The 13,852-nt window shown below is 40.4% G+C and overlaps 1 protein-coding gene across 2 annotated transcripts; it reads left to right on the top strand.

Moving 5' to 3' along the window:
• The first annotated feature begins 1,226 nt into the window (after positions 1 to 1,226).
• On the top strand, positions 1,227 to 12,912 carry LOC121360201. 2 transcript variants are annotated; one of them, XM_041479846.1, is made up of 9 exons: positions 1,227 to 1,952; positions 3,749 to 3,835; positions 4,023 to 4,256; positions 5,583 to 5,605; positions 6,478 to 6,623; positions 7,181 to 7,272; positions 7,366 to 7,461; positions 8,559 to 9,609; positions 9,731 to 9,897. In XM_041479846.1, exons 1-9 carry the CDS (start codon positions 1,404 to 1,406, stop codon positions 9,757 to 9,759), a joined length of 2,307 nt encoding a protein of 768 aa, XP_041335780.1. In that variant the 5' UTR covers positions 1,227 to 1,403; the 3' UTR covers positions 9,760 to 9,897. The 2 variants fall into 2 exon arrangements, with proteins under 2 accessions (XP_041335780.1, XP_041335779.1); XM_041479845.1 differs by having other exon boundaries at positions 1,228 to 1,952; positions 8,559 to 12,912.
• The last annotated feature ends 940 nt before the right edge of the window (positions 12,913 to 13,852 follow it).

Consider the following 13,852-nt stretch of genomic DNA (forward strand, 5'->3'; position numbering starts at 1 on the left):
CTGAATTCCATTTTTACCCATCTCATTTTAAACATCCATGGAATATTGACCTTCGGAGCACGGAGGTATATCCAGACTGCTCTAGGTGGCAGAACTGACTGCCTGTGGGTGGCACTGCCCCCCGAGCGAGGCTGAGGGGCGCGGCGCTCCCTGGAGCAGCCGCGGACAGTCTGACACAGCAGCCGGAGACCGCGGCTCCCGCAGCGACCAGCAGAGGCGGCAGAGCCCGGCCTGGAATCCTCGCCCCACGGGACAACGTGACGCTGCCTGGAATACCCCGGGGCTGTCCAGGGCATGCTATGCTGGACGTACGTACCCCCTGTCAGCCTCTTATGGAAACACAAGGGAGGGAAAGTGTGGTAGTGTTCACTAAAACATCTGCCCGTGGCTTTTCTCCGCCGCCACAAGGTGTCCAACTGGACACAGGCGCTCAGGATGTTCTTACAGAGGCACTTTCTGCAGGTGCAGTCCGTGTGACTGAACAGAGCACTGCTGCAGAAAGGCACAAATACCTGCTTGCTTTTGTGCCCTTGGCGCCTGTCGCTTCCCTCAGCCTCTGGAAATAACGCTAATTGCAGCACATCTGGCTTCACTGCAAATACTGACGTCGTGCTACAAATATGTTGATTTATAATAAAATTTCTTTCCAATCTCTCTTGAGTTTGACTCATTTCTAAACACTTCGGGAGGATAATAAGCCAGAACTAAGCCAGAACTTTGGGGCGAACGGCGCTGGCAGTAAAAGTAAACAAAAAAAGGGGGGCGGGCGGCGAGGAAAATAAGCTGAGCACTGTCCCAGTTGCTCAGCACTAACATCATTGTAAACCGAAGTTATGTCCTGGCTTTGCAACCGTAAACTGGAGGTAGCTCCCAACAGCCGTACCTCGGCACTCCGGAGTCACTTGATTTTAACCCTGCGGGTTCGCAGAAAGGAACAAGGACACTTCTCGGGACTGCAAACGCGCTGAGCTCCCAGCGCCTCCCGAGCTCCCGTCCCATCACGTGAGGCGGGAGTTCCGCCCACAGCCCGTCACAAAATGGCGGCGGCGGCGCTAGGACCCCGCGGGCGCCACGGCATTCGCGCGCCAGGCAGGAGGCGGGTCCCAAAGCCCTCTGTCCCGCCCCCTTGACCTCCCCTGCTTTTATTGGAGAAAGGCGATGTCAATCTCGCGCCTTCACCTATCACCAACACTCGTCTCCTGGCCCCGCCCCCTGCGGCCGGTCTCCACTTCTTGGGAAGTTGACGGCTGGAAGTGGCGTTTGGAGCGCGCCGCTCTCGGGTTCTGTGGCAGCCCGGCCGCAGCCCCCCCGGTGCCATCGAGCTGGAAGTGGAGGGGCAGTGGTACGAGCGGAGCCCGGAACAGCAGGAGCGGCGGCGGCCGCTCGACCCCTCTCCGCCGCCGATGGAGGCGAGCCTGACGTGCGCCGTGTGCCTGTCGCTGTTGGAGGAGCCGGTGACGCTGCCGCTGTGCTCGCACAACTTCTGCCGGGGCTGCGTGCTGGAGTGCCTGGCCTCGGCCGAGACCGCCCGCCTGCAGCAGCTGCAGCGGAGCCCGGGACAGGCCCGTCTCGGCCGCGGGGCGCCGGGGCCGGGCCCGGGCCCGTCCTGCGCCCGGGTGCCTTGTCCTCTGTGCAGGAAGCTGTGCCTGCTGCCCCGCGGCGGCGTCGCCGCCCTGCCCGTCAACACCACCCTGGCGGAGGTGGTCAAGCTCTACCGGGCCGGCACGGCGGGCGCCGCCACGGCCGGGGAGGCGGCGCTGGCGCCGAAGCCGGGGTCCGACCTGCTCTCCCTGCAGGCGTTCGGGGGAAGCTGCCAGAAACATCCGAGCCGGCCGGTGCAGCTCTACTGCCGCATGTGCCGGCAGGCGGGGTGCGGGCAGTGCGTCTCCGAGGAGCATCAGGGCATCTTCCACTCTGTCAACCTCATAGACACGGTGTACCAGGAAGAAAAAGTAAGCGCGGCCCTCTTCTTCCGCTCTGGGGGACTGGCTGGGAGGTTGGGCTGTCCACTGGAGATTGTTTTTACTGAGAAACACAGGAAAAACCTTGGCGTGGGGCAGGAGAGAGGCAGAGCGCTTGTGCTGCTTTGGGGCGGTGAGGGGTTAGTTGTTGTGGCCTGCCGGGTTGTGCCTTTCCGGGCTGCCGTCACACTGCATCCAGCCCACACAGGGGACCAGGCGGTATTACAGTAGCAACAGATCTGAACCCAACTTACTGAAGGACCTGGGGAGTTCTTTTGGAGTGATGTCGGGTTTTTTTTTTTTGTTTGTTTGATTCGGAGTGGTGGGGGAGGAGTGTTGATGTTTGGTTTGGTTATTGTTGTTTCTCCAAGTTCAGGAAGATCTAACAACTCCAAAAAACCACCCACAGATGTTTTGTTTATAGGCTCTCTAGCTGTGATAGGTAATTTGGGTCACAGATAATTACATATTTAGGGATATATAGTTTGGGTGAGTAATAATAAATGTATAAGCAAGATGCTTTACAGTCTGCATAAGAAGGCAGCTGCCTGCCATAGTCGTTGGTTGCCTGGTTGTAGAAGTTGTGATTTTTAACAAAATAAGAACAACTGGCTAGAATGAGCTTTTCATGCCCTGTGCAAGTTGAGATGCAGGGTGGCAGTTCTGTTGTGCAGTAATTAAAACAACTGCAGGGCAGTGATGAAAGGTACAAGTATAAAAGTTTAAGTACAGCACTGACTATTCTTTAAGACAAAAGTTGCTTTTACACTGATTTTCCTCCTGTCTTTCCCATCACCAGTTGTATGTCACTTGGGAAACTGGTTTGGAAAACAGGCTTTGCGCTAGACATACTACTACATAATGTAAAGTAGTGATACTGTAGAGAAATCAAGGAGGAAGACTCAGTGATAATATTAGTTTAAACTCAAACTGAAATATATTGCTTATGAACAGCTTTCTGGTTTAGCAATGTGAGGCATAAAAAGAAAAAGTATCACACAGCTTTTTGCCAAACTGGAATAACACCATTAAAACTTACATTGTGATAGATGTTTGTGAGGGGAGGGGTTAAAAAAGCCTGAGGAAAACAATGTTTTAACTATAAAGTAGTCATTCTATCAGTATGCATTGTAGGTGAGCCTAAGAACATTGCTTTGAGAAACAGGAGAAGAAAGTTTGTGTACTGATCCAGGAAAGCCTTAAGTGATGTTTTGAATCACAGGCTTTTTTACTATATTGTTCAGAATATAGAACTGATAGGGTTGGAAGGAACCTCTGGAGATCATCCAGTCCAGACTCCTGGCAAGGCAAGGTCACCTGGAGCAGGTGACACAGAATTGTGACGAGGTGGGGTTTGAATGTCTCTGGAGAGGGAGATTCCACAGCCTCCTTAAGCAGCCTGTTGCAGTGGTCCTCCACCCTCAATGTGAAAAAGTTCTTCCTCATGCTGAGGTGAAACTTATTGTGGTTTAGTTTATGGCCACTGTTCCTGTCTTTTCAGGCTAAAAAGGGCCTGGCACCCTCCTTTTGGCACTTGCTTTTGAGATATTTATATACGTCAATGAGATCTTCTTTCAATCTTCTTCAGACTAACCAGGCCCAGCTCCTGCTGTCTCTCCTCATAAAAGAGATGCTCCAAGCCCCTGATCATCCTTGTGGTCATCCACTGAACCCTCTCCAATAGCTCCTTGTTTGTCTTGAACTGATTCTAGATAAGCACTGGAATTTTTTATTTTTTTTTTATTGAATGGATAAAGTTGTAATTAAGTGTTTCAATTGTCTTGCAGTTAACCTTCTTTAGCACTCTGAAACAAATGAGGATGATAAATGAGAAGCTGGTGAATGAGATCTCAAAACGACCGAATGATGCAGATGTGAGTTACAAATGCTGGATATTCTGTGTGTATGTCTTTTAGTCTCTTCCAGTGAGAGTTTATTCACAACCTGGAGCATACAGGTGCTCCTTGTGGCATAGATGTGCTCTGAGCTTACTTAGAGAAGTGACTCTGTTTGGACATTGTAATTGCATTTACATCTGGTCTTGTGTTCTCATGCTTCTAGGTGATGCTGAAAAATGAGGTGGAGATAATTGAGCTGAAATTTGGAGAAATTCTCAAAACTCTAGAAGCGAAAAAACAGCAATTACTAGAAGATGTTGAAAATCAAAGAGGTAAAAAAGAGAAAGAATTTCAGATTTGGAAGAAGATGAAAGAAACTCACAAGAAGACCATTGAGAATTTTTTGAAGGATTGTGAAAAGCTTGTCCATGAGTGTGATCCTCAGTGTTTCCTGGAGGTGATTACATTTTGGTTTTGATAGCAGTTGTCTAGAGAGCTCAAATAAGCCTGCTGTATTGTAGATATGATTATAATCAAGCAAGAAAAAGTCAATAAATGAAAAATATAGGTTAAAATTACTTAACATTTCATACTTTTTGATAACAACATTTTTCATTTTTAGAAAAGTTTGAGAAAGTTTTATATGCAGCTTATCAGTGATTTTTGCTTTCCTAAGGAGTGATCAGTGACTGTTTGCTTTCCTAAGGAACAGCATATTGCTGATTTCTGCAATAGGTCCTTTGGTGCCTCCAGATAAATAGAATGCTAAGAAAGTACAGAGTTCGACTTACGTTTGGTCAAGGACTTGAAGGGGAAAATTTAACTTTTACTTGAAGTAAAAGCAACTCCCACTTTTGAAAAAAATACTGTGATTCCAGTGATTAGTATGTCACTAATCACTGCCACATCTCTCTTTCTCAACTTACTCCTTTTCTTTTCTGTTGTTCCTCCTCCCCCTCTTTTCTTGTCATTCCCCATCCCGTTTTCGTCTTCCTCCTCCTATGTCTCCTGGTTTGCTTCATATTCTGCCTGTTCCTTCTGTTTCTCCTTTGCCTTCTGTTTCTCCTTTGGCTTCTGTTTGCTCTTTCTCCACTTTCGCTTTTGGTTCCTTCTTAACTTCCTCATATTTTTCCTCCCATTCCTCCTGTTCACCTACTTCCTCTTTCTGCTATTTGTTTTCTTTCTCTTTAACTTAACACCTCCCTGTCTGCCCTCCATAACAGTGCATTGGGGTTTTTTGTGTAAAAATCTAGTACAGTGAGATCACCAGGTTTTTATAGGGAAGCAGCTCTAATCCTGTCAGGTGTTTTACTTTTCATTACATGTCCTTTGGGAAGTCCCATGTGAGCACAGTGCAATGCACTGCACGTCTTGCCACCATTATCCACCTGACTTAAAACTGAAAGACACCTTTTTTAATAGTATGATAGCATATTGAGAGCACATAGCAGAGCCTTTCCTGTCCAAGAAATGCAAAATAGTCCTTCATTTGAATGTCTGAAAGTACCTGAACTTCTGAAACTTACCAAGTGACGATATGGCCCATGATTTGGCCCAAGGGCTCTGAAGGAGTTTTTTTTGTATTTATCACAAAATATTACAAGATAAATATATTTGTTTAGGTTGGGTTTTTTATGTTTGTTTGCTTGGTTTTCTAATGTTAACAGCATTATTTTCTATAGTTCTGTGAAATGAAGACAGGTACTTTAGTGCTTTTGATAAAGCAATAACTCCTGATAGTTGGAGAAATGTCATATCTTACAAATTCTCATTTTATTTATAGGTTGCCTGTGGCTTGAATACAAGGTATATTTTTTTCTTGTTTTATTAGTTCTCTAGTTTTCTTTTCTATTTTTAAGATGAAAAACTAAAAAATAGCTGCATTGGATATCATAAGATAAGCAATTTAAAACTAAAATAGTATTGAGTAATTGAGAGATTATAATACCTTCATATTTTGGTATATTACAAACTTCAGGATATGTGTGAAGAATCTGAGTGACATACTATCTGGTATTACAGATAATCAAGCTTTTACATTATCTCCTTAATAAAAAGTGAATATAGAAATTCATCAGTACTTGGGGATTGGATATTTTCAGATCTCTTATTTAAACTCAGGAACACTGAAGCATGCTTGAAGCTTTTACAGAAATCTTTGTGTAAGAGACTGTGGAAATTGTGCAGTATCTTTGTTTTTGTGTTGGTAGTGTACATACCCTGTAATGTCTTCTAAGGGTTCTTAAATACATTTCTTACCACCTTTTAACCTATATTTTAGAAAGAATATTGGAAATGGAGTTCTTTAAAATACATTGTGTTTCAGACTAACATTAACAATACTCTCTGAAGAAGCAGTGTACTTCAGAGTTGGGCAATGTATGCTAAGGAAAGTGGAGGGGGTAATTTTTTTGTGGACCTACCAGCACTACTTCTTGCAGTTTTCATTGATTATGAATTTAAGTGAACAAATTGTAAGAAAAAAAAAAACAAACGAGAGAACTTGAAATTTTATTGTAGACATAATTTTTCTGATTCCTTCTTCTTCCTAGGGATTTCTTTATAAAATACTTTTTTTTTTTTTATGTTAGGCAGCTATTATTTAGCTAGCATGTAAGCATGAAGAAAAATGTTCAAGTTGCATTTTGCAACAGTGTTGGTTTTTTTTTCCTTTCCAGAATGAAAACTCAGCTTGATGTGATGAATATAGCATCCAGCTGGGAAAAACCACCAGTGTATATGCCAAAGAAGATAGATATCAAGTCTGTGGTTAATGAAATCTTAGCACTGGAGTTAACACCTGTTGATGCAGGCATGGTTCAAGGTGAGGAAGAAGGACTTAATTAAGATGAGATTTGGGAAGTCTGCAAATCTGGAACTTGTGGAACCAATTGCTCTTAAACAACCTGCATGGCAAACACATGAAAGAAAACATCTGAGCAAATGAAATGGATGATAAATTCATGAGGGGATTTTAAATGCTTTTTATGAATGTGCTTTCTCTAGCAGGTTCCTAGGCTGTGTGTTTGCAGTCTGCAGTACTTTTGATACCCAGCCGATAGCGCCGCTGTCAGAAGCGTGTTGCTGAACTAGATGGGCGTTTGTTGTGTCATGCAAATGTTGGCTATGCTCACATTAACTGCCTTTACCTCCCAGGAGGAGGTGCTATGTTTTCTGTAAGGCCAGGCATTTACAGCATTTTAAAAAATGTATTACACAGGCTTCTTGCTTATATCACAGAAAATTCAACAAGGACTAGGGTCTCACTTAGGGCACTATATATTTGTTCTTAAATGGAATCCATTTAGGTGCACAGGAACCTTTCAGTGTTTCCTATATTTAATATATTGTCCATCACTACCCTTGTGTTTTTTCTAATAGAGCTACCTTATGAAGGAAATGAGAGCTCAACTCTATTTAAAGATACCTTAAAGCAGTGGCAGGACCAGAAGAATATACCCAACACATTTCTTGTAAGTTATTGGCTATGTGTTCTTCAGCATGGTACTATTTTGTCTGTTTTGGCTTATCAAAATGAAATATGTCTGCTGCAAAATATTTTTCAGCCTGTAGCAGGACAGGATGAAGCAGATGGTAGGAGGATCCCTACTCGCTTTATGTCAATATCAGAAATGTCAGCATTTCAAAATATGAGCCATGAGGTATGATTGAACATCAGTTGTGAGTATGGCTAAGTTACTATTTGTTGTGATGCAACTTTCTAAATAAACTTTTAAAATGTTTTTCAGTTTACTCAATAGAAAGTTACCCTTACAATTCTAGAATGAAATCTGACTAGGTATTAAAGCTGTCAGAATTTTACTCTTTTTTTGCCTTTAGAAAGCTGAAACTTAATCTTATGACTGACTTCAAATACTTACTTTTATATTTAGTGTGGCTTTTTGATATATCTATTTTCATATCTGTAGTTTTCTGATCCACATAAACTTCCCTAGTGTCTATTTGAAGAGGCCGTCATCTGCCTGTATTCTGTTTTCTATAGAATAGAGTTCCATCTTGTAAGACCACATAATTTGACATGAAACTGAATTCAGTCTCTTTTTTGTTTCATTTCAAATGATGCAGTTATGCAACTAGATTTTTTTTTTTTTTTTTTTTTTTTTTTTTTTTCTTACTAGCAGCTCCCTGTGGGTGGCTGAGTATTGTTCTGCACAGAATGATTCCAGTTAGAGTTAGTGCCATGGCTGGCAGTGAATCTCATTATGCATGTTCTGAGAATACCAGTGGCAGATGATTGAATTAAGTTGCTTAGGTCCTTTAAATACAGATATTTTTTTTTTCCTGCAGTGTTTTGGAAAGTACCTATTTTCTGTTGCTATTAAGAATGCAATTATATATAATAACAAAAAAAGAACAAAACCTCCACCATCTAACTTAATTTCAGATGGCTATTTTTCATGAGAATTTGATTGAGAATTTGTTTCTTAATATCTAGGTTAGTGTTTTTATCTAATTTTGGTTTTGACAGTGACTCTAAATACAGTTTTGTGTAGTCTTCTCTTTCAAAACCTACTTTGTCATCTGGGTTCTATGTGTTCAGCTGTCTTTAAAGCACTTTTTTCTGTAATAACTTGTGTTCTGTTCCCTTCCAGTAGCAATGGAAAAATACATTAGAAACTCTCTAGAGTATAGAAAAACTTTTCTTCAGTCTTAGTCATACTTGAGTTTTATAACCTCTGAATCCACAAATGCCATTTTAGATAATGTGATGGGTTGGGTTTTTTTTCTGTAATTCTAGGAGCTGCGTTACAAATACTATATGGAACTTCAGAAGCTCACCAATGTGTTTAAGACTCAAAATTTCCCTGCAAATAAAAAGTATAAATTTGTAACTGCTGAGGCCTCCAAGGATAAGTCCTCAGGAACTTCTTTTATATCTTCACCTACCAAAGCAAGTAAGACAGATAAAGTAAAAATGGGAACCCTGCAAAGAGGAGGTGGCTTTGACAAAAGAAACTGTTCTGGAAGCAGTGCTCATGGCATCCCATCCACAAGTAGGATCTTTTCTGAAACAAATGGTGACTTAAAATTATTTCATGAGGGAAGTGGCCAGGAAGTATCAGGTCCAGCCTTGTCAGAAACCTCTCCAGACTTGTTAATTAAAGAAAAATGGCCAAGACAGGCATCAGCAGGTACTGTTTCCAAGGAAATGAACTCAAATTCTGGTGCTTTATTGGACTTAAAGCCAGCAGCAGCAACATCAGAATCTGTAGATGTTTCAGCAGAGAGACCTTCAGGTGTACCTTTTACTTTCAGTGCATCTAACAACTCAGTACCAAGATTTAGTAAAGACAGAGGTACATTTTCCTTTAAAAAGCAAGACAAGAGATGTGCTTTCCCTCAGTTTTATTTAGGGAGATGTGATAAGGTAGATAAAACCAATAGCCAGGATAAATATGGGCCTGAAACCAAAAACATAGTTTGTGATGCTTCAACGAGTCCTAATTTAGTCTCAGCAGAAAGTGAGAAACCACACATTTTGTTTCCCTTTAGCAATTCAGAAAGAGATTGGTCTGCAGAATCAGAAGCTAGCAATTCATGTAAGGTGTTACCATCATCCTCATTTTGTAGCCAATCTGAGAAGCCATCTGACAAAAAAACATTATCTCACATGAGGGAAAAAACACCTTGTGCAAAGGAGCCTGGAGGATACGGTACACAAAAACCATCTGTCTTAGGGGAACAAAAACCTCACACCTCAGAATCCAGCGTGACTGTAGCTTGCGGTACTTCAGAAACCAACACCGGAGCTGGGGTGAATGATGTCTCCAAGACCCCTCTTCTCACCAGTAATTGTGCATTTTCTTTCAAAAGTAACTTTCCATTGCCTTCATCAGTATTTTCATTTGGAGGCATTCTCAGAAATACCTCTGATTTGCTGACTTCTTCCATGTTTTTTTCTGGAAACAGAACAGAAAAAATGGATAAAGAGAAGATGAAAACTCCTGACAAAACACTTCTAAATCTAGGGAAACCTGTGACTTCAGAGTGTGCAGAGCCTGCTTCTCTTCAGAGTCATCCAAAATGTGAAGGCTCGTGTTTGCCTGTGAACTCATCTGAAAACACTGAAAGTGCAGAAAGGCTTGGTGATGGTAATGCTCCTTGTCAGCCTTTGTTTTCAGGAGTCCTTCCTGTTGAATATGAGAATGCATCTTCCACTCAACTCACTGCAGCCACACAACAACAAAAAATGGGAAAAGATGAAGAAACTGTTGCTGCAAACAATTGTTTGTGTCCTGGAAAGGAGGATGAACCTGAGCCTGTACAATTGCAGAGCACAGCTTGTTCTGTTCCTGGCACATGCAGTGATCCATCTTTAGGAGGTTCTGTGCTTGCAATAAGTGAGACAGGAGAAATGCTAAGAGACAGCACTTCTGACACTTAAGAGCTAAGTCAAACATCTGTCTCTACTGATACCAGCCATGCATCAGAATATTTTCTGTTGCTGAAGACAAAATGTCAAGTAGAACAAAATCAGATGTGAAGAGAGACTGAAAAGGAAAATAAGCTGGAATGAAATAAATGCTACTTAACACATTCAAAGGTGGGGATAGTTGTGATTTTACGGCTGTTCTCCCCACTTCTTGCCAATTGAGGTATCTCTGTGTTGGAAACTGCCTATGAGCAGTACAATGCAATGAAGTGATTTTTTTTATAAGAAACAACCAAAAATGTCATGTCTTGCTCAAGACCAAAGCATAGCTATAGATGCTGCATCTTCAAGCATGCAAACCTTCTGGGGTATGTTTGGGGGATGGGGAACTGCGGTGTCCCAGAAATCGGGCTGGATGATGCCTCAGTGGCAGGAGACAGTAAATTGCTGTCTGTGTGCAGCAGCATTTGCACTTAAATGGGTAAGAGAACAGCCAAGAGCATTCAGCTCACAGGGAGGGAGGAGAGCCACAACAAAAATAAAGGATATTGAAGGCGTTAGTAAAAATTGTTTTACTTATCTCCCCTTGGCTGTTTCCTTTTCTGTGATGTGTTTAATGTATGTTGAAGGTGTAAGTTTGAGTGTTATTTCAATAATTTCTCTTGCACTTTTGAAATGGAAGCATCATATCAGTGTTCTTGTTACACACTGCAGAAGGGTGTCAGTTACACTTCTGAAGTGCTGCTTTCAGGAAAAAGAAACATCACAACTAAATTTCTGCTCTTTTTGGCTACAGTTTGGGAATACTTGGACAGATTAACTTGCTGTTTCATTGAAAGCTTTTGGAGAACCTAGCTTTTAAAACACAAACATTTTCTTTTAAAATCTGTGTGTAATGGCAAGAAAAAAGGAAACCAGCACTTCTTACTATATGTGTAAATGGTTTAGAACTCATGGAATTTTTAGTCTGCAAGTCAATACAAAGGATAAAAATACCATCTTTTCTACTTTGCTGGCTATTTTGTTGGATCCAAGAAATAACTGTGCTTTAGTTATTGGAATACACAGACAGAAGCACTGTTTCAGAATAAAGCTCTATTTTGTTTACTGTTCATGCCTCAGCAAAAGCTGATGCTAAGCTTTAATGAAATTAATTCTGTATTAGATAGATATGTCAACTGGCAGTATTAAAATGCAGAATAATTAATATTCCTTCAGAAGTTTTCTCTGACAACTAGAAAAATCAATAATCTGCAAATTACCTCTCTAACTCTGTAAAAAAAAACATTACTTAAATTTAAATCTCTGCAGTACTTACTAATATACTTGGACATAGAACTTAGAGAAACTATTCTTCTTTCAGTAAGTGTTGACCTAATTTCTTTTGCGTTCAGTTCTTGCCCTCATTTTTTCTGTGGCAGTGCATTCCTTTATTAAATGTGTTGAAAATTATTAAATGTTTCTAGTGTTTATTACAATAATACTACTTTTCTGTCTGCATTATAATAAGGAAGGTGATAAAAATTCTCTTTATGGTTAGTCTTTTAGTTCTTGATGTTCATCTCTTAAATATTACGGTGTTTTCTGTTAAGATTTTTTCTGGTGCTATCTCTAGACATTCTTGTCATGTTCTGCATCTGTAAGAGAGAAATGTTAATTCAAATCACTGGAAGACAAAGGCTGAGCAAGATGATAATGGCAGAGAGTGTCACAGGTGAAGGTTGGTCTCACTCTTAGCAAAAGCAAGAGAAATTGAACAATTTTAGAGTCAGATGAGGCACCTGTAAAATTCATTGCCAGGAAGTTGCAGAAAATGTTTGTTTTCTTCTACACTGACAAAAAAAAATTCTTAATGAGCTAGGGTTAATCAGAATCTATAAAAAGTTTCTGAAGCTTACATATTTTCAACCTGTCTTCTGTTAATTTCTGTTATTTCATGAGAGTTTGATAAAGTTAAACTTCCATGCAGATACTTTTTCTCTTAGTGAAAAGATACCTTCATAGACTCATAAAGCAAATACACTACTATGTACTACTTTGAAAGTAAAAGTTGTGGGTGTTGGGGTTTGCTCTAGTCCTGGGGCTGCTTTTCAAGCATTGTTGTCCAAGTGCCTGATAGCTCAGCATTCGGGTTTTACAGGGCAGATCAGATTCACACAGAAACCCCCAACAAGAAGATCCTTGCCCACTCCCTTAACCATACTATGCTGACCTAGAAGGGAGCCCTTCCCCGTTCCCTGAAAATGCAGTGAGGTACAGAATAACCTCTGGGTCTTAGGCATGCCTCCTCCTGACTACTGTAAAAAAATAACCCTTTCCTGACTGGAAGCAGCACAGTCAGTGATCTTGAGCGAACCAGAGCTAATTCAAAGAAATGGGATTCAGAGTTGTCCTTCACGTGTATTTTGCTTTTTGTCCATAGAGAATAACTTATACCACTATCTTGGTCATCATCATAAAATTCTGTGTGGTGCTGAGGACTGATGTCAAAGCTCACTTTCCTAGGTTATCTAAACTTAGGTATGTGTATATATTTTTTTCAGATTACTGGTAAACAAAAAGACAGTGTTAAAGTGAAATATTTGTCTGAAAATACTGCTGAGAAATTTGCCCTTGCTGGGAAAAAAAAACCCCAAAACCAACCAAACAAAAAACAAACAAAACCCAAAAAAAACAAAAAAAAAAAAAAAAAAAAAAAAAAAAAAAAAAAAAAAAAAAAAAAAAAAAAAAAAAAAAAAAAAAAAAAAAAAAAAAAAAAAAAAAAAAAAAAAAACAGAAAAATACAGAAAAAACCCCAAAGGAAACCAAGGAAATAACATAGTTTACTAAACTCAATAACTTGATTTACACAGTTCTGTGTCTTCCTGATTCCTTAAGATACAAGGGGTTAAAAATGAAGCAATTCTACGTATGGTTGGAAAATTTTATTAGTCAAACTTTGCTATATTGGTATGAAGCCCTCTATATATATCAGATTTTGCAAACTAAATCTGCAGGCCAGTTTGAAAGTTTTTATGGTGGTTTATGACTATACTACTTCATGATTCAATAGAAGCCTTGGAAAGCAGCTAAAACAATTTTTTTATAATGGCTAAAGGACTTCTTGAACATACGTCACAAAAGAGGTGAAAGTTTCTAATGCTGTCCTACTGAGAGGCTAATCTGTCCAGCTGTCAGAAATGTGATGTTTGTTCAATATATGTTACAGAGCTATATTAACATATATGTCACTGCCTGGAAAAAAAGTGCAACTGAAAGATAAAGTGCAACTATTTGATTTTGTAACTATTAAGAAAAATAAAAACAAAAAATTGTTTAGTTGACATTAGAGCTGCTTAAATGTCAATTTTTAAAGGTTAACTTCCTAAAGCAAGCTTGGCATTATTTTGTATTTTTGGTTTATTATTGTAATATTGGTTATGAATTAAAGCTTTATTCTGAAATTGTACTTGATAACTCAGATCTAATAACTTTCTAACATGAAGGCTGCTGATCTGTGTGGTAAGACTGTTAAGTGCCGGTGTTTTAGTTGGTTTTTGTTTTTCAGGTAACATACTTCAGTTTCTCTTTATAGTTTTCTTCCAGCTGTTTAAATGCCAGTAGAACATTATTATTTGGATCATCACAGTTGACTCAGACTTACTCTGGTTTAATAAAAG

The sequence above is a fragment of the Pyrgilauda ruficollis genome, unplaced genomic scaffold (genome assembly GCF_017590135.1).
Source record: "Pyrgilauda ruficollis isolate IOZ18807 unplaced genomic scaffold, ASM1759013v1 scaffold5, whole genome shotgun sequence".
Taxonomy (NCBI): Eukaryota; Metazoa; Chordata; class Aves; order Passeriformes; family Passeridae; genus Pyrgilauda; species Pyrgilauda ruficollis.